Genomic DNA, 21,326 nt, shown 5'->3' on the forward strand with positions numbered 1-21,326 from the left:
ACACACACACACACACACACACACACGCACACACACACACACACACGCACGCACACACACACACCTGCATCGGCACTTCCAGTCCTGCTCACAAGATCTCCCCGGGGCTCAGTCTGCTGCCACCTGCCATCACCTGCACAACGACACACACCGACACAGCGAACCACCCTTCACCACTGGAGGGCGCTCCACAGTGGCCAGGGCACCTACCTGCAGCGCCAGCGGCTTCCAGCGCATGTTCTTCAGCAAGGCCGGGGCAGAGCCCAGGGTGCTCTGTGGACGTTTCTTCAGGGTTAGTACCACGCCAGCGGGGTCTCCACGCAGAGAGCTCACCAGGTTCCTCAGCTGCCAGCCCACCTGCGACGAGCGACACACACAGGGCCAGCACGTACACACATTTAGAGCAAAGGACACGCAGCCACACTTGTTAGCCCTGTGTAACGTACGCACAAGATACGTACCACGGTCTGGTGGTTGACCTGGATGACCTCATCACCCGCATGGATCTTCTTACAGCGGTCAGCTGGTGACTGGACAGAGGTTGGGAGTGGTTTCTATAGCAACTGTCATATTTTTATAGGTTAACTTAATTATCTTATCATCTTAACATCATTATACAAGTATTTATTAATTGCTTTTAGTCATTTTTCCCTTATCGATATTAATAATATGGAATTGAAAGAAGGAGAGAGGCAGATAAATAGAATGAGTGAAGCATAAAGACGGGTAAAAGGAGCCACAGAATAACAAACAAAAATCTGCCGGCGTCGCTGTGGATCTCGACTGTGAATCTTGAGTGTAAATCCTGCCTGTGAATCTCTACTGTGAATCCTGACCGTAAATCTCGACCGCGAATCTCGACTTTAAAACCCGACAGCGAATCGCCGCCGTGACTCCTCACCGCGAAGCTCTAGTGTGACTCCTCACTGTGACTCTCGACTGTAAAACCCGACAGCGAATCTCAGCTGTGAATCACCACTGTGAATCTCGACTGTGAATCGTGACAGTGACTCACTGCAGCACTCGTCTCAGCTCCTCGACACACGCGCGCGCGCACACGCACGCGCTCCCGACATGGACTTCCCACACACTGATGCAATGAAGCGGCAGGAGGATGCTCACCCCCTCTGTGGTTCCCGTGATGACATGCAGCCCATCATACGTCGATTTGATGTACATGCCCTGTGGGCGAGAGAGGCATGTAAAAGACGTGCAGATGCACTGCGGGGGTGGGGTGCGGGGTGATGCTCAAGTCTTCACAGAGTAGAAGAAAGAAGCCTTCCCCTGACACTGGACATCCATGGATCATCATCACCGAGTGTGTGTGCATGTGTGTGTGCGAGAAACTCATCATCCTGAATGCTGGAAAGCACCATAACTCGCTGCAGGCTTTCGGAGAAGCAGGCCTTACCAGTCCCTCGGAGGGCTTGATGTTCGTCAGGTGGACCACCTCCAGGTGGGCAGACTGAGAGACCACCGGGTCCGAGGACAGCGAGATGATGTGGTCGCACACCCCCGACAGCGTTTTACACTACAGAGGCAGAGACACACACGCGTCACATCCAGGGAAGCTGCTCCCCCCCCCGTCCTGCGCGGCGTCCGAGAGACGGAGACGGGAGCTCGCGTCCATCGCGGCTCACACTCACCACATGCAGGATCTTGTTCTCCGTCTCGTACACGGTGCAGTCCTGCGGAACACAGCGAGAACCTTCACTGCGCAGGCCTCCCACAAGCCCCTGCTCTCTGTGGTGTGCACGCTCTCTGAAGGTACCACAGTGACGGCGACCGGGTGCTCTTGCACCTTCATGCCCCCACGTGTGCGCGCGTGTGCGTACCTTCTCGGGTGTGCTGCTCTGAAGGTGCGGAGTGTGAGGGTGTACCTGCTGCACGATGGTGGTGAGCTCCAGGCACAGCTGGATCACGTTGTTTCGGGTCACAGAGTAGTCCGCCACCGCCGCAAACGGGGACCTGAAGAACAAGTAGCACCTGGAATTAACTGTTAGTAAATCCCTGGTCCCGCCCCTGCAGATGGGACCCCGTGCAGGTTGTGTGGGAACCGGTGTGCGTGCACTGGTGTCTGCCTCCAGGTGACGAACGGCACATGGGAACTAACAAGGTAAACATCTGCCGCTGGATGTGCAAACATCTGCCCACCTTGCAAGGTTATTCTGCACACTGATTGGCTGCAGCCTCCCCCCCCCCCCCCGTTCCGCTCAACGACTGGCTGAAATCCCATCTAGATGAAAGCCCATCTAGAGTCTGTGGTTTTCAGCTTTGGCGTTTAAAGACACGTCAGGACGAGTCCACGTGTCCCAACACAGAAGGATCAAATCCGAGGCTGTGCTGGTATTTGACGAAGACCCCCGAGAGCCCAGAGGAAGCCCCCCCCCAACCCCCTGCCCCGGTGAAAAACAGCTGAGGGCTCCAGCAGCAACAGCCTGTCGGCTTAGCACCAGCAAGCAGCCGCTAAAAATACCCTCGGCTACCCCCCACAGACTGAGAATAACGTCACTAGTGTGTACATGTGTATGTGCGGCTGAGGGAGAAGCGCGTGTCAGAATTAACGGATGACTCGTAGTGTACAGACAGGTAGGACAAATGACAGCCAGCACAAGTTAGACAGCAGCAGTAAAAACTGTGTGATAAATCTGTAACTGGGTAGTTACATACCTGTGACTACCCAGTTCACCTGTAACACTACTGATAAACACCTTCCTCAACCAGGGCCTGTCCCACATGGCATCTTTATACCATGCTAATCTTCTCTGTATCGTTCCAATTTTAGTATATGTGCTGCCGAAGCGAAGGCATGTTTTATACGTGTTAAACAGCACGGCAAATGCCCAGCTTGCGTGCTGTGGGTACATCTTGGTGTAGGGCGGAGTTCAGAATGTACTGTGGGTTTTTCTTAATAGTGGGTGGAGCTCAGCTTGGAGTGTGGGTGTGGTCTAAATGCGGGTGGGGTTTGGGTTGGACGGTGGGTGTGGTCTGTGTGTGGGTGGAGTTTAGGTTCGATTGTGGGAGTGGCCTGTGTCTGTGGAGTTTATGATAGACTGTGGCAGTAGCCTAAGGATTAAGGTTAGGGATGGTGTTAGGGTAGGGTTAGAGTTAGGGTTAGGGTTAGCCTGGAGTGTGGGTGGGTCTGCGTGTGGGTTCGGTTAGGCTGGACTGTGTGGCTGGCTACACGAGAGATTTAGCTGAGATGCTTTGATCGTCTGTGGCAGCTGAAGCACTTGCGAGAGATGGAGTTCCACCCCTCAAATGTGCCCTCCACTCAGAGACACCCCAAGGGCCACTTAAAAGGCCAACGGAAGATCACTACGGGGACCGTGAGAAAAGGATGAGCCACGAAAGGCCGAGCGCAAGGTCCGATTAATCATGCTAACAGCTTTTACGGCCAGGGCAGAAAAAAAAAACAGTTATGTAAGGATTTACTCATCTTTTGTTTGCTGGCTGACGACTCGTGGCTCACGAAGGTTACATAAGAATATCAAAACAATTGTGTGTGTGTGTATAGTCGACAGTGTGAGAGAGTGGAGTGGGTGAAATCATCTGCCAGCAGAGCCCCCATGCTGTACTGCTTGTGGGTCAGCAGTGATTTGTGCCCAGCTCCTCCAAGAGCCCTCCACAAAGCGAGGATTTCCTGTGTACTGTACCTTTAAATGCATGAACTACATTTCTAATGATCTTGTCATTTTGTGACACCTGTCCAAAAGAATCGCCTCTTCCACTCAGATAATATAAGAAGCAACACTGACCTAGACTGAGCATAGAGAGGGGGCTTGTGTCACTGTCCTCCAGTGACTGTGTAACAAAGGGGATGTTACTGTGTTACGGGGGGGATGTTACTGAGTTACGAACGGGATGCTACTATATTATTGAGGGGATGTTCATACACTACTGTGGGGCTGTTACTATGTTACAGGGAGATGTTCATACATTGCTGCTAGAGTGTTACTGTATTACTAAGGGGATGATACTGTGTCACAGAGTGGGCATTGGTGTTATATGGGGGCATGTTATTAAGATACCGAGGCCATGTTATTGTGTTACGGATGGGTGCTACTGTATTACTGAGATGTTCATGTGTTACTGTGGGGGTGTAACTGTGTTACGGAGTGGATGTCACTACATTGCAAAGGGGTACAAAACTGCAGTGCAGCGCTTTGCAGTGCTAACCTATCCAACCAGGCCAAGAGGCTCTTGGCAGCAGCGATGAGGTCTACTACAGATGTGAGGAAGTCGTTGGGCAGCTTCCGGGTGGTGCGGCCGTCGTAATGTCCACTCCGACGACGACCCGTGATAAAGTTCTGCAGGTTTTTGGCTGAAGCGTTGAGTTTGTGGGAGAGCGTCTTCAGGTTCTCTGTTTCCAGGCCATAATTCTACAGAAGACCAACATGAAGAAGACCAAATTAAACCCCTCCTGTTTCAAGACGTTTTTAATTGTTCAGCCAATGGTTTGACCGAAACTGATGGGTGTTTACTGAAGCAACGGAAAGATAAGACAAGACTGGGAAAGGGGCAGGAGGCATGGAGCAGATAGGGTCAAGGAGAGCATGGAGGCTGAAGGGAATGTAAGGAATGGGGCAAGGAGGTTCTATCAAATGATGTTGAGATGGTGGTGAGGAGGGATAGCCCTGATGTACACCAAGAAGTAGCAAGATTGGGAGTGAACTGTGGAAGGTTGTAGCTGGAGACCCCTCATGAGGGTGGAGGTGGCAGAAAGTGCCCTCTCCACTTGGAAAGGTACACCTCAACCGTAAAGACATGGCTAAAACACGCAAGTGCCCAGACTGCTAAGTGCAGGGAGGTCTGACAGTCAGGAATGATGGGTTTGGATTTCAGTTTGAGAACTCACCAGCGCACACAGGAGGTCCACAGCCTCCAGAATGAGTTCTTGGTGTCCGATACGAGACACGCCCAGGTCCTCCAGCTCCTGGTGAGTGATGCGCAGCAGCTGCTCTCCACCAATCCTCTCCCGCTCAAAGTTCTTAATGTACTGCTGCAGGCAGTCATCGAGCCCTGTGGGACACCAAGTGGAGTTACAACTTGCGGGACACCAACTGGAGACAGAGCCTGCAGGACACCAACCAGAGTTACAGCCTGTGAGACACCAACCAGAGACAGTGGATGCGGGACACTTCCTACAGTTATAAGCTATAAGTCTAAATTTCCATAAAGCCAATCAAGTCACTTTTACTGTGATCCAATAGCAACACCTCCTTAGTGTCCGCTGCCACCTTCTGTGGATTCCATTGGACATTGTGAGCTGTCAGTTTTCCCATAAACCAGTCAAACACAGTCGCTACAAGCAGACTCTGGATGAGTACTTTTACTGAAATTTGATAGTAACCCTACTTTTACTTCTATAAACTCTGAAAACACTGGACTGCTTTTACACGGACTTGTGCAGCCTTGCAGAATAATGATGAATACCTTCACAACCTTCACCGTGAAGCTCATACCTAATGCTTCACTTTGATTTTATTAATTACTTTTGCAATTTTTACATTTTCTCAAGTCTAATACATCATGATATCTTCCGCATGTCTAAAACAGAACTTTGATCAAGGAATGAATTACAAAAATAAATCAAATCTTGCACAGGCTTATAAAATTTCTAATCAGTTTTTATTTCTGCTCTCTTAAAAAATTAATAACCTAAATCATGCCATCATAAGGGCAGTATATTGTGTCCCTGATTTTTTTCTTTTGTTGGCAGAAAGCATAATCTTAAATTGATTTCTCCTTTAAACTCATAATGAAATAGCTTGGATCTTCCACCACCTTCACAAATCACGGCTGTGCCCACTGTGCTCATCACTGAAGTTAGGGTGGACGCCGTTTAAATGTATCCACACCGGACACAATGCCATCGTACGCCGTGTGAGATGTTGGACAGTCTGCATCTCTGCCGTGTCCCGCCAGGACACCCACATCTCACCCACGCAGATGAGCACTGCAGGAGCACACAGCTCCGAGGACACGTCCAACTGATCTTCCAGATGAGGGACGTGTGACAAGGAGATACTGCCGCACAGGTAGTTAGCTGGTTGGTCGACTAGTCAGTAGCCAGTCCACAGACAGCACCGGCTCTGCTGCGTTTGGCAGCTCCTCCGAGACTGTGAGAAAGCAGCCGGAGTCGCTGGTGTCTGAGGGCAGGGAGGGCATCATGGCAAACAAAGCGGTCCAGCGTCTGCAGCTCGGGGGCCACTCTTTAGCACAGCTGCGCAAATAACATCAGTCACTGTCTGTCGAGGAGAGGAAGAAGAAAAGCGCACACACACACGCGCGCGCGCACACATACGCAGATCCTTAGGGCTGGAAGGGCCATTGTCGCGGAGAAACGCACAGCCGTTGACCTGGTGTGGTGTTGCCGTGGAAACAGCGGAGGCGGACCTGGCTCCGCTGAGCAAAAGGGGTCTCGCTTAGGCATTTTGCACGAGGGAGAGATGAAGGCAGCGAGGGCAACGGAATGAAGACACGCGACACACTTGCCACGAGAGAAGGCAATCACGCGGCGCTCAGAGTGGCGGGTGGTGTGGGAGACCCCCTGCTGAGAGAGCAAAGAGTGAGGGTGACTGACCATCAGAGCCAGACCAACTCTGCACTCCAGACTCACACTCCTTCCATGCCCCTTTCTCCACGCTTCCTTTATAATATAAGTCTGTTACACAGTCAGGCAGAGAGAGGGAGACATGGGGATGCCCGTCAGAGACGCACCGCGGTAAAGACCTGTCATCGCAGAGATTTGTGCCTCGGGATGATCACACGTGGAGGCCGATCCACCGGAGCACGTGTCTCGGTGGAAAAAGCGACGCCACCCGCCCCCCGTGGCTCCCCCCCGGCTCACCTTGCTCATCCAAGGAGCTTCTCCGTCATGAAGCGAAAGAAGTAAAAGCCGCCAAAGCCTGTTACTGTCAATTACATTCCAACTTCTGACTTCTCAACGTGAACGTAAATGACCTTGGCTGACAAAAATAAAAGATTTTAATGCATCTTATGAACATTTATAAACTAAACAAAGCGTCACTCAGCCAGTCTCATTTCAAGGTTTCGGCTGCTTATTGTTTATTTAAAAAAACATGGTTTATTAGTGCAGCGATACGTTCAAAATAAACATATCTCAGGACGCATGAGGAACTCCATAGCTTCAAACAAAAGCACCCCAGTGGTTAAACATTGCAATTTACATCTAAATAACAGTAATATTAATAATGAGAAATAAATAAGCAACTCACATTTTTATTTGTTTTTGGGTTTATCACTGTCTGTTGGGTACAGAATTGCTCAAAATGTGGCCGTGCACCCAATCTGGAGCCGAGCCTAATCTCAGCAGTCAGAGTGTGTATTTATGTGTGTGTGTGAGTGTGTGTGTGTGTGTGTGTGTGTGTGTGTGTGTGCGCGCGCACCTGTGTCACGTTCTCCTTTATGCTTTCCTTCATGGTTAAGATTTTTCTTTAATCGTCTCAATATTTAGCCTTGTGACGTGTGGTTTGCTGGGCGTCTCGCCCTCCCCGCCCTCCTCGGGAGGTGACCGGATGTAGGGGACCATGAGCACGCTCAAAAGCTCTTACTTCCTCCTCATCGCTTCCATTGTGATGCCACAGATCCTTCCTCCTCCGAAGCGCTTTCCTTTGGCTAGGCCAGAACAGTGTGGGAACACAGCGCAAGGACAGCAGGCCGAAGACCGCAGCTCCACACACGGCACTTCATCATTTTAATTTGGAGTGGCTTACAGATCTTACCGTGTTAACCGCTCTGACAGTGGAGTATTTCACTGAGCACTTTGCTCAAGGTGACGTGGCGCACCGGGCAGGCTGAGTAGTCATCACTGTGCTCGGATACTGACCGGGTCTGGTCTCCATAGTGATAAGAGTGCGCTCCTTCCAGGAGAAACCAGCCCCGCTTGGGATAACCTTCATCAGCTTGGACCGCAGTCTCAGTACAACGTCCATCGGAGAGGATCGCAAACTTATTCCAACCTTCTTCAGACTGGACCGTAAACTCAGTCCACCAGCCTTCACACCGGACCGTAAATTCCATCCACTCTCCATCAGACAAGCACACAAACTCGGGCCCACCTCCATCAAACCGAAGCACAACCTCAGTCCCACCTCCTGTGAAGCACACAGCACAGGCTGTCCAGCCTCCGGCCCGACTGGGAGACACAAGGATTTTATCACCATAGAAACGATGGGAATTTGGCCTCAGCACCGCTCAACAACAATGAACGACAAACAAATAATAGCAACAAAAAAAAAAAAAAAAACACAGAAAATCACCGCAAGAGCCCACGAGCCGACCCCTCCAACGTCTTCACCGGGTCTCGTCGGCTACCTTTCCGTCTATTTCCCGGCAGCCTCCGGGGCCTCACTGAACAGCGCAAGTGGAGAGTCTGCAAATAACTCGCATTAAGATGTGACAAAGGGGCACAAAAGCGGTCCAGGATCAGTGAGGGAGGTCGAAGCAGACACACCGCAGACCATATTGACACGCATGTGCGAGGGGGCCACATCGCCGCAGACATTTGGGGGAGGGGACCACTTCAGAAGCAGGGTGCGAGGCCGGCGACACCCCGATGGCGGTGGAATAATCCCTTTACAGCACAATGCGGAGAGAGACGCAAAGCTGGTTCCCTGCAAGAACGGCAAAACGGGGGCATTCGACCAAGAAGGCCGATCGCAGGGGAAACACACGCGCGCGCGCGCGCACACACACACGCACCCGTGCACTCATTGTACGAGGGTCTCTTAAAGAGAGCTGAGAGCAGCAAATCAGTTTACTCTACTCTATACTCCACCAAGCTCATGGACTTCGCTCCCTCAACCGGCCTCTTGTTTGCACCGGTGAAGAATGAAATTGTCAAGAAATGTCTTAATAACAACCGAGAAAGAAAATGATCAATACTATGTACACAGTATTAATTTCATCTAGGGGTATCGTCAAACATTTCTTCCGCAGGAGTTTGTATATATTAAATATACAGTATATAAAATAATAACTCATGTTTATTAAATAACAACATGATAATATGTTTCGAATAATACGTTTAGAAGAGCTCAAATGAAATGTCCAAATATAACAGAAACTCAAATTAAATAATAATAATAATAATAATAATAATAATTACAAAAAAAAAACACTGATCTTAGCATCAGAATTTAGCAAATTAATTATTATGGCTACAAGTGTCCATTACTGTACCAGAAAGCAGTATGTCCTAAGAACAGTAAAGAGTTTTTATCTTCTCAGACCACAAGTATATTAATGTATTAGTGCAGCTACATTTTTCTGCTTTGAAGCAAAATTGTTATTGCACTGGACATCCAACAAGAAAGACTACTAGGTTAACCCAGCTGAAGTACTACACTAACTAATAGCCAAATTTTCTACAGTAATTTGTACCACACTACCTAATAGCCAAATTACTACAGCAATTACTACAGTAATTGACACCTGAGTACTACACTAATTGGTAACTGGAGTACCACACCAATTGACAGCTGAATTACTACACTAACTGGTGGCTGGAGTACCACACTAATTGACAGTTGAAGTACCACGCTAATTGGTAACAGTTTTTCGTAGCTGAATTACCATCTGAAATTATTTTGTTTTTCCAAGAAGGAACAACTTGTTATAACCATGAAGACACAACATGAAAAGATAAGATCAAATTAGATCAGAAACATTATGTGTTGATATGTAACACATAGGCATGCAGCATTTTACATTTATCAGTATATTTATCTAAAGTGAGAATAATGTTCATTTCAGTTTGATGTCTCAAAGACTAGCATTCAATAGCATACTAAAATTATTTCAGATTTTTATGTCTGTTAATCGGGGAAATTTTCTAGTTATTTCCGGAAAATCATATTTGTTAAAATAACTGGCATGATTTGCATTTATTTATTAAGCAGATAGAGGGGGCGCGGTGGCGCAGTGGGTTGGACCGGGTTCTGCTCTTCTGTGGGTCTGCGGTTCGAGTCCCGCTTGGGGTGCCTTGCGATGGACTGGCGTCCCATCCTGGGTGTGTCCCCTCCCCCTCCGGCCTTACGCCCTGTGTTACCGGGTAGGCTCCGGTTCCCCGTGACCCCGTAAGGGACAAGCGGTTCTGAAAATGTGTGTGTGTGTATTAAGCAGATGCTTTTCTCCAAAGCGACTTCCAATGAACTCTATGTAGTGTTACCAGCCCACACACCTTATTCACCAGGGTAACTTACACTCCTAGATACACTACTTACACTGGGTCACTCATCCATGCATCAGTGGAACACACTCTCTCTGTGTGTCACTCAGACGCTACAGGGGAACCTGAACAGCATGTCTTTGAACTGTGGGAGGAAACCAGAGCAGCCGGAGGAAACCCACGCAGACATGTGGAGAACATGGAAACTCCACACATACTGCGTGGGGATCGAACCCATGTCCTCTTGCACCACCCAGGTGCTGTGAGACAGCAGCACTACTCACTGTGACACCATGCCGCCCCCATTAGAAGAAAGAGAGACGTGGTTACAGACGTGTGATTCTTAAGTACAGTTAGTTCCTTTCCACCATACGAACCAATGTACATCACACGAGTAGCTGCATAAAACTTTATCAGAATATCCACGATTCCTGATCACCTTCCTAGTAATATTTTTTTGAGATACATCTGAACATTTACATATATGATAAACATAAAAAACATATGATTTTAGTCTAATGGGACCTCTTTAAAAATATTATGAATTATCACTGTAATTAGGAATTGGCATTATCAACTATAATGCATAAACAAATATGAAAACTGCAACTAGCTATCAAATACACTGTAAAAAGTCTCCAAAACACTGTAAACGGTAATCAATTGTCTAATCAATTGTACTGTAAAATCAAGTGTTTTCAGCACTGGCTCCTGTTATCATTTACGCTGGATAAACAAGTATTGTTAATGCTGTGACTCGGTACCAGATTCGCTGTGTAAACAAGTATCATTAACACAGTTACCAGCCATGAATTACGCTGAGTAAACAATAATCATCAAACACAATCGCACTGTCACCCGTGATAATTTTACTCTGTGTAACTGCTTATCTTCTATAGTAGACTGTCAGTAATCATTTTCATGACATCACAGACATCATCTAGTCGCATCAGAAAGTATCATTTAGATGGTATTGATAGACAACTTAGAGAATAGAGAGCCATAACAAACATATATCAAAAAACAGACACAAACTGAAGGCTATGAGATGAGGGCTGTAACCAACACATACCTACATAGTGATGGGTTCATGGATCTATGGTGTAGAACATGAGATGATCTCAGTGGGGGGGTTCATGGATCCATGTGTAGAACATGAGATGATCTCAGTGGTGGGTTCATGGATCCATGTGTAGAACATCAGTGTGAACCAGTGTGGCTGATTCATGGACTGGTAGTTCCACATTTTATCTCCCTCCCTCTCTCCTGCCTTGCAGTATAGCGCCCAGCAGGTCCTACACGTACCTGAGCAGACTAGAGGTACTCAACCCTCCAACAGGCCTCCCTGCCACAGAGACATGCTGGACTGTGACTCCCCAGCCAAGAACACTGCTGGGCAAATAACGACGGTAAGTCACAGCAGACACTGGAAGGGAGGAGAAAGCCACCAAGGAAAGGTCACAGTGTCCACCGTCCCTCGAGTCCTGTGAGCTCAGGCACATGTTGCATAAGGGACAGAGTTAGTAGGGTGGAAGGAGTGCAATGCACAGCACCGGAGGCCTCTTGGAAGGAAGTGTAAACTCGGCTGCAGACCCGAATCGGCTCAAGAACATCTGAACCGGCGCCAACTGTTGGAACAGCTGGCCTGGGTGTGTTGACCGTGCTGGGGGAGGACAGTGGGTGTTGCACGTCCCTCATTAAGTGTGCTGTCACGTGCCGTGTGCCCCGGAGCTCGAGCACCACTCCTACAGCTTCCATGAGCTGGAATGCAGACTGCACAGCGCCACATCTCATGCATGGAATACCTCTCGACCCAGAATGCCACATGGCGAGCAGCTCTACAGGCGTGGTGAGTGTGAGCAAGTGTGTCCGTGTGTCAGCTGAAGGATTCTGGGAAAAGGACAGTTTGAGGCTTGTCTGTACTTCAGGGCTGGTTCACCTAGGACTTTTGGGGAACTTCACTGCAAGCATGATGTTGGGTAGCCTTTTCCAAAGAGTACTGGCAGTCAGCACCAGAGCAAACTGGAGACCACAGCCTCTCCCAGTTATGCTCTGCAAGGTGCTGCTCATTTACTAACATACTCTGTGCCAGTCTGTTCCAGCTCTAAGACCTCCTTTCTACCCCCTGATCAGATGCCGGCAAAGCATCTTTTACGATCCGGTTTCTGTTCGGCCCAAACAGACCGGTTGCAGGGGTTTGCATAGACATCATGGCCGCAGTTTCCTTCTGATCTTCATCTCTGAACGCCCCAGATGCAAGCAGAGTCTAGTTGGGACATCCCGGGTTGGGTTAGCAGGGTGGCGGAATGTCTCAACTGCAGAAAGAAACATTCCATTTGAAGCCTCTCAGTTGTTTGACAGTCTTTCCTCGGTAATCACTCTAATATCTCCAAGGATGAAGAAGACCTCACAATTGATCTCACAATTGACCCTGCCCAACTACTTTGTCCAGGCCATGGTGACTTCCCATCTGGACTACTGCAATTCTCTCCTGTGTGGCCTTCCTGCTGCTGCCATCAAACCTCTGCAGCTTCTACAAAATGCTGCTGCACGAGTTGTGTTTAATTTGCTAAAGCGTTCCCACGTATCTCCTCTTCTCATTTCTCTGCACTGGCTTCCTATAGCTGCCCGAATCAAATTCAAGACCCTGATTTTCGTCTACAAATGCATCAATACAACTGCTCTCAGCTATTTACAGGTCTTGATCAACCGCTACACCCCAGCTAGACCCCTTCGCTCGTCTACTTCTGCTCACTTGGTGGCACTGCACGTGAAAGGTAAAGCACGAAGGTTCTCGGTTCTGGCTCCGTTGTAGTGGAACGACCTTCCCCTCTCACTCAGAACTGCTGAATTTCTGTCTACATTCAAGAAGGGTCTGAAAACTCACCTTTTCCAAACCCGTTTCGCCCAAGATCTCTCCAACTCATGTACGGTGCAAATGTTCCGTACCATGCACCGTAACTTCATGAGCAGCACCAGATAAAGCCTTTAATCAGCCACTACTCCAGCACTGTATTTGCTTGCTGATGTATCTTGTAATTTAAAAAAAAATGGTAGGAAGGTATCAGGATTTGTCTGTCCTGTGTTTTATGCACCTACTTGAACGATGAACCTCAGTGCAAGTGGTAGGTAACAAACTAGGTTTACTTGAGTCACATGTCTGCAGGTTATGTCTGTTTCTCTTAATATAGTGTATAAATTGTACTTTCGTAGAGAGGTACGTTGCTTTGGACAAAAAGCTAAATGAATAAAAGTAAATGTAAATGTAAAACACTAGGTCTTCAACACCTAGTGAACAAACTTCAAAGCTCACTGACTACTGGGTTGGAAAGCCTGATCATAACCTCGATATCTCCCTAACGCACTTGGGCTTCAGAAATCCCACATGGAACCAATGAACTTCAGTTTCCAAGTGGAAAAGTAGGAGAAAATGGGACTCGGAGAAGAGCTCAGAGCTCAGGGGTGGCTGGTGTGTGTAAGTGCGGGGCGCCTGGGAAAGCCGTACCTCCGGGATGTGGCATGGGTGGCGGAGATGTTCTCTCCCCCCAGCCGGTTTGCGCGAAGGCCACAGCCATTCTGTTGGAGAAATCCCCATGAATTTTAATGAGACCCTTGAACGAGCAGCGCTGGAAACGCGACGAGACGTTTCGGGGACTGCACTTCCACTTCCATTAGCGACGAGGGCTTGAACAAAAGGCCCCCGTTTAACAGTCGCCCAACGCTGCTGTCCGAGGGCAGCGAGACGCAGGAGCAGTTCCACAGCTCAGAAGAACCGCCCTCCATCTCTCTTTCTCTCTTTCTCATCCTACCTTCTCTCCTTTCTCCACGTCCCCTGACATCACTTGCGCAGATGTTCCATGCCAAGCACGATACCGCACACGTACCAAAAACAGACTAAATTCACCTCGACCGCTTCTGGGATCACGCTCACACTGGGGGTGGAGGTAACCACTTTGCTTGGGATGTTAGTCCCTTGCGGTTACAGCCTGTCGCGAACCCCTTGGCACAGGCTGGCTGTGGGGAGTGTGTTTGAACAGCAGCGGCACAAATAAGCGAGTAACACGAGAGCCCTTAAGCGCCAGGCGATGGATGAGGATTAAATCAACTCAGTGGCTCATCTGCGAGTGCAAGCAGAGAGGGAGGGAGGGATGGGAAGAGCAAGAACATATAAATACCTGAAGTAACACTTCTGGGAAACACCTACGAGCACCTTCAGGTCTTTCCTATTGTCCTGAGTCTCAGAACTATATGACTGAATGTTTTTTTTTTTTTACATTTAAAATAGAGTTTTCAGCCAAAATGTTCAAATCAACCTCTTCTAGATACAGTAAGTTCAGTGAGTGCATGCAAACACTGCGTCGACGGTAAGTATTCAGCCCACCGATGCACTGAATTAGACGCACCTATGGCAGCAGCTACTGGGAGATGTTCTGGGTGACTCTCCCCCACATTTGCGCATACACTGTGTGTGGTGTGTTCTTCGCTCGTCCTTCTTGGCAGCTCGGTCTCGCTTCCTGGAGTCACTCCGGCTTCGCTTATGTGCACCAGTTTTGAGATTTTTAACAGGGTTGAAGTCTGGACTTGGTGTTATTCCAGGAATCTACTTTCCATCTTGCTGTTCCAGCTACGCAGTCTGATATGATGACAAGAGCTCCGCTCGTCGTGTGGATACTGGAGGTAATTCGGACCACCAACATTACTTATGCTTCACTTTGGTCCTCCTGGAACCTCTTTCTATAATTTATGACTATCCTCTCTTCTCCCCCAACCAGCAGTGATATATCCTCTCACACTGCAGCGTGTCCCTCCGATATCTACACCTGGATGACTGATCACCATCTAGACCGCAGTCTTTCCAAGTCAGAGATCCTCCATCTACCTGCTGGTCCTCCCCCCTCTCAAGAGCTCTGGATCAAACTGGAGAACTTGCCCATCTCCGCCACTTCATCAGTCAAGAGCCTGAGAGTAACAATTCTGAAGTTTCTGCTTCTCCCAACACACTGAGAACATAACCAGGTCCTGTAGATACCTCCTGCATAACATCCACAGGAAATGCCCATATCTCACAACACACCCCAAACAGCTCTTGGTTTAGGTTGGAGCATCCTGCCTGGACTACTGCTTGTCAGGTCCTCCATCAGGTTCTCCATCAAGCTCCTACAGCTCAACCAGAATGCTGGTGTAGGAGTTGTGTTTGACCTGCCAGAATGATCCCATGTGTCTCCCCTCCTTGTCTCTCTCCATTGGCTTCCTGTTTCTACCCATATCAACTTCAACACCCTGGTTACCACCTACAAGAGCATCAGTTGATCTGCTGCCTGATACCTGCCGGATGTCATCACTTCCTACAGACTCCAGAATCAAAACCTGGTAGATTCTCATTTTAGGCCCCAATGCCTAAACACGGTTCCTCAGAGCTGCTGAATCCTTCCCAGCATTCAAGAAGGGTCTCAAATGATTCTTTTTGAAAGCCACATAAATGGCTCCGACAATCCCGCGTCTGTGTCTCGAGCTCTTCGTCTGCTGCTGATGCTCTGTTGTGTCGTCTCTTTGGAGAAAAGTGTCTCATAAATGAACAAATGCAAATGTCATTTGTCATTAGTATCAATATGTGATTTTAGTGCAGCAAGTAGTTTGAGCATAAAAGATATGCGTTGCTACTGTGAAAGTGTCACGACTGTACCTGAAAACTGAGAGCCTGAAAGCCTGTGAACAATGTTCTCCATCTACTCTACATTCAGACGAGGTTGTCAGGAAGCATCTCTGTTTATCGGGCAGGAATGTTTGGCCAAATGAAAATAATTAAACGTCTATTGATTTTGACATGACGATGGGAGTCCTCTCATGCGCTATGACAGCGGCTGATGGAAGTCTGCGCTGCTGGAAAACGGGAGCCCTTATAGGCCCTCGCATGCGGGACTCTGAGGTGTTGTACGTTGGCTTGGCTTTTGCTCAGCCGTCCCGCTCCGCTGCTGGCGCGCGCGCACACACACACACACACACACACACACACACACACACACACACACAAACAGAACCCTGAATTGCTGTTCCTGCTGTGTTCCTCTGCAGATCCCCTGTCATCTCCCCGCAGCACCCCCACTGCAGGCAGTCAGACAAGTTACAGGATGACACACTTACACAGAACACACACGCGGAAAACACGCACAAGCAAATACAGTACGAGGCCAGCACCCACACGAACACGCACGCACACACTTACACTCTGTTCATTTCATGCTGCTATGACTAATAAAGTGTAATCTATGTGACGCTCCAGAAGAAGGCGGCGCACACACTCGCCCCCGCAGACAGAGGCCCCGAACCCCCCCAACACCCACACCCCCCGACGGCCACATCTCGTTCCCCTGCCACCTTTGCTCTCCTCCGCTCAGGAAGACGAGCTGCTCTCTCCACAGTTCACGCATGTAAAGTCTGATCATTAACAGGTCAAAACATACATAAAACACACAACATTCCAGGTGCTTTTAGTGCGCTTTGCTGCCAGCTGTTTCCAGGTGTTCGCCGAAATCTTCCCAGCGGGCAGCTCAATCAGCTCCACGGGTCGGTTCCGTCCAGGCTGGAGTTGCCCACCTGGCCCTCGCTCACTCGGCCAGGAACTGTGTGACACTCCCTACCTGCGTGTGTGCGTATCTATATGTATGTGTAGCAGAAACACACTAACATACTTGTGCATGTGTAAAAGCATGCATTTAGATGCACACTTTTGCATGCTTCTCCAATATACACACACACACACACACACTGTCTGACACTGTACACATGCATACATACATATTTATATGCGTCTCTATGTTCCTCAAGCACCTGCTTACAGATATTTCTGCAAGTGTGTATGTACAGTTATGCGTAGGTATGTGTGCAGATATATGTACATATGTGTGTGTGCGCACATATTCGAGTGTGTCTATATTCATATATGCTTGTATATGTTTTTTACGTGTATGTGCGTGTATTAGAAAATCTCACGCTCGCATCTCCGCTCCGTTTCGCCCCGAACACCGACAGTCTCTTTCTGTCCGCTATTTCCCATCATCCTCCCCTTCGCTCGAACCTGTTACTGTCTATGACATCAATGTTACTACACGACCACGTTGATATAATGCGAGTATTAAATATGACCATACCTCTCATCCAGTCGACCACCTGTCCCGGGCTCCACTTGCTCACCGGCTCCATCACGAGCGCCATCGCCGGACCCACCGAGGTAAACGTGGTAAATGTCCACGGTAAACCACTCCACACACGCGGAGACTCCGGCTGCGCCGCCGATGGTGGCTCTGTGTCTGTGTATCTAGTTCTGGACCCGCCGCCCTGGGTGCGAGTCCCGGGTGCGCTCCTTCAGGTCCGCCCTAACGGCGCATTCCTCCGGAGCCCCGGTGGCTTCTCTCAATCTCAGCTCCTCATTGACGGGCTTCGGCCCTCCGCTCGGCCCCGTGTCCCTGATGCGATCCTGTGTGCGTGTGTGTGTGCGTGTGTGTGTGTGTGTGTCTCTGCTGCTGGACACCGCTTGTCTCGCGCTGCTCGCTCCTCCCACAGCCGCCCCCCACCCACACACCCCCTCCCCTCCTCCCTCTCCCTCTCTCTCTGTTCAGTTACAGTTTAGTGCGCTTTTCTCATACATCGCCGGTGTTGCCAGCATGGATGGAACAGTCCTATACCTACCAAAGACTATTTTGCAATGAAGCAATATTAAAATTTACAATAATAATAGCAGTAGTAATAATAATAAGTACACACACACACACACACACACACACACACACACACACACACAATGTCCACAACTGCTTGTCCCGAGCAGGGTTGCGGCAAACCAGAGCCCAACCCAGCAACACAGGGCATAAGGCTGGAGGGGGAGGGGACACACCCAGGACAGGACAGCAGTCCATCACAAGGCACCCCAAGCAGGGCTCGGACCCCAGACCCCCCACACAGCGGGACCCGGTCAAACCCCCCTGCACCACCACCCCCTAAATATTAATTAACTGTCTATAATAAATAAATAAATAACAGCAAATAGCAAATAGCAATAATAAAACTGGTCTGCCCTCCACATGGGCAGGACGAAGGCGTGAGGACAGTAGGTCTCAAGAACAAAAAGGTTTTACTAAAACAACCCAGGTTTCCCTCAAGTCCTCAGACCAGCTGCTTAAAAGTCTCTGTTGGTTTTCTTCCAGTTTGCAGCAGCTTGTCTTCATCATCCTCTTAAGGCAGGGGTGGCAAATGGGGCGCTGTTAATCGGGACAAATCCGGGCCCTTGCCATGGCCACGCGGCCCTCCAACTCGCAAACTTTAACCATTCTGCAAAGCAAAAAGCTGAGCTAGAAATAATGCTTTGTGTGTGTTTACAGTGACTCCTTTCCCCTCCTTTTGCTGCAGGTGTGGTAATTCTTGTCCCTTGCCTAACAGGATTTATTCTTTTCATGAAATCACCTTTTTCAGGGAAATCCCATTATGAGGGGTCAAATTGGTATTATTTCCCATGGGTTACCGGACAAAAAATGTGTCGATTAATATTCGTTTAGAAACCCAAATAAAACATATTTTAAAGTATGGCAGTGACAACACCAGCATAATTTATAATGTGCTCATCACCTTTTATTTAAAGCTTCCTTGGCAGTAGGAGGATGCACATCCCCAAGAAGGAGACTTAGCACATTCCTGCCAAAGAAGCAGTGTATTTCTGATTTTGTCTTTCCAGCTGTGCATCGCTGTGTGTTTTTGCTTATGAGTGTCACCGTGCACTGGCTTGATGTAGAAATGAATGCAGACATTTTATTTAAATATTTGTAAATCAAATTTCGAAAAAAAAAAACTGCCTGGCAAACCAAAAACAAATGAGTATATATCAGTGTTTTAATGAGAGCTTATCAAAGTGACTGCAGTGTGGGTTTTTTTATTTTTATTTTTATTACATGGGAACTACAGCTGCAGCCTATGACATCATATCCACTTCTACAACAAAAAGTATGTGGAAAAAAAATAACCTCAGCAGTTTTTATTGGCAACGTGAGTTATTGGCACTGAGTGTTTCTTCCTCTACTTTCAGTCTTGTATTTTCTCGGTTACTTTTACTATTTGCTTATAATCTATATTACTTCTGCTTGTCTGTTCCAGCCTGCTTCTGCATATTCAGTGAATGAATGGAAAATTCTGTCCATGTATCCATAACCCTATTTATGATATCTTAGTGAATGTTCTGCTTTATGTTTTCACAAGCAAAAGGACAGATGGGAGAAGCCAGTGCAAAAATGCAGTGAAAGAAAGTGTGTATTTTATCAGTTTGTTTATCAGTTTGAATGTTGTGTGATTGTTTGTATGTATCTATATGTGTGTGTTTCACTTGTGGTTATTATAACCCTGGTAATATGGTCTATTGTGCAATCAAAAACATAAACAAATACATCAGATACATACAGATACAGATGCATACTGCAGATACAAGCTGCAGTCCCAGTTTCTCATTGACACAAAGATTCACTCTGCCTCAGGGTGAGGAACAGGTACTGGGTGAGTATTGCCAGTACTGGTTTGCATATGAGTACAGGGGGAGTACTGGTGTGTTTTTGAATATAGGGGGTGGACTGGTACTGTGTATGAGTACAGGGGGAGTACTTGTGTGTGTATAATTTTAATTAAACTTATTGAGTTTCACATCTATTTTTTATTTATTGAGGAAATATATTCATTAATCCATTCATTAATATCCAGTTACAACTCGTCCTGTATAGTGGCCTACGGTCTATCCTGGAATCACAGGGTGTCGAGGCAGGGTACGTCCCTGATGGGACCCGAGTCCGTCACAGGGCAATTCAGAGCCACCAGTTTACCTGGAGCACAAGTCTTTGGTCTGTGGGAGGAAACCTGAGCACCCGGTGGAAATCATCATCCAGCCAGTCATGCAGCAGCACAACAACGCCTCCATGCTGCAAATGAAATGCGGTTCTGCTTCCATAATAACAAGCACCATGTACTATTGATTTCCTCTGCTGGGCATGATTTCCATGAGATGGAAACCATGGTCTCTGAGCCACGTGCTCCTGCAGGAAGCTGTTGGCTGATCCAGATGGAGCACAAAGAGGTCAATAGACTAATTAAACGGGCTCTGGTTGATGACTTCCATGCGGCGCGCCGAACAACGCTGACTCTCGTGCAGAGAACCATCACAGGTTCATGAACATTCATCTGGAAGGGAAAAAAAGAGCAGCGCATAGATTAACTAAAACCCAGCTGGCCACAATAACAGATTTTCGCACCGGAAAGAAAACGCACGACGTTGTGAGACAGAAGGGGAGTCGCGGAGAGTTATAGCGTGTCTTTCACTCAGGTGAGACTGTATACTGAGACCACAGCGGCAAACAAAACCTTCTGCAGAGACACATGGAAGATGCACAGCGCAGAGTACACACTCATAGGTGGGTCTACAAACAAACTCCGACTTGAGGCTTGTGACTTGCCGGTGACTCATATCTACAGCTTGGTGGGAACTGGATGGTGAAGCAGAGCTGCTCCTATGGAAATGTGGCTGCTGAGCTCCAAAGCGCAGCCGTGCCAACTCCTCCATCCTCGCAGCGGCCTCATCCAGGGACAGCTGCAGCCCTGCTGTCAACTAACTTCTGCCTCGGGAACATTGCCTCGGCAACATCAAAGCAAGTCCCGGCTATGCATGTGCAGAGCTGCGGGCGGGTAAACAGGAGAAAATCATTAATATCCATATCAAAGATCAGAGACGATCTCTGGCTTTGCTGAACAAAACATTCACTTGTTCTTAATTGTGTGTGTTAAACAGAGGACTCATACATTTACCCTGATCGGATCCTCATGTGGTTCAGCGGGGACTTCTTGCAGAAACCGCTTAGTGCGTTTGTATTATTTAAACAACGAAGAGACAATAAAACGCCCTGATGATGCTGTCGTACGGAAAGCGGAAGGGGGCAGAGGTGTAGAGGCGACTCCACCTATCTGAAGCAGGAGAAAAGCAGAGCTATGTTACTGCAGTTAAGGGCACTCACTCACCAGAAGGCGATCATTGTGAGCCCAATCTGTTTTTTTTTTTGTCTAAAAAAATCCAAAAAATTACAAAAATTACAAAAATAAACAAAAAGTG

General features: G+C 48.2%; 1 protein-coding gene across 4 annotated transcripts in view; it reads right to left on the bottom strand.

The window, feature by feature from the left end:
• LOC108923798 (connector enhancer of kinase suppressor of ras 2-like) overlaps nucleotides 1-17,713 on the bottom strand; it is a 38,050-nt gene extending 20,337 nt beyond the window's left edge. For 2 of the 4 annotated variants that reach the window (XM_029250572.1, XM_018734759.2), the window contains exons 1-9: nucleotides 17,344-17,713; nucleotides 4,859-5,022; nucleotides 4,180-4,382; nucleotides 1,881-1,968; nucleotides 1,647-1,688; nucleotides 1,412-1,531; nucleotides 1,123-1,182; nucleotides 462-530; nucleotides 211-357 (exon numbers count right to left, since the gene is read on the bottom strand). In XM_029250572.1, coding sequence (XP_029106405.1) covers nucleotides 211-357; nucleotides 462-530; nucleotides 1,123-1,182; nucleotides 1,412-1,531; nucleotides 1,647-1,688; nucleotides 1,881-1,968; nucleotides 4,180-4,382; nucleotides 4,859-5,022; nucleotides 17,344-17,407 — 957 coding nt within the window. In that variant the 5' untranslated portion in view covers nucleotides 17,408-17,713. Of the gene's footprint in view, nucleotides 1-210; nucleotides 358-461; nucleotides 531-1,122; nucleotides 1,183-1,411; nucleotides 1,532-1,646; nucleotides 1,689-1,880; nucleotides 1,987-4,179; nucleotides 4,383-4,858; nucleotides 5,023-17,343 lie in introns of all 4 variants that reach the window. The other 2 variants (XM_018734760.2, XM_018734758.2) reach the window with 1 other exon arrangement.
• Between the last annotated feature and the right edge of the window lie 3,613 nt (nucleotides 17,714-21,326).

This window comes from Scleropages formosus, chromosome 3 (genome assembly GCF_900964775.1).
Source record: "Scleropages formosus chromosome 3, fSclFor1.1, whole genome shotgun sequence".
Lineage (NCBI taxonomy): Eukaryota > Metazoa > Chordata > Actinopteri > Osteoglossiformes > Osteoglossidae > Scleropages > Scleropages formosus.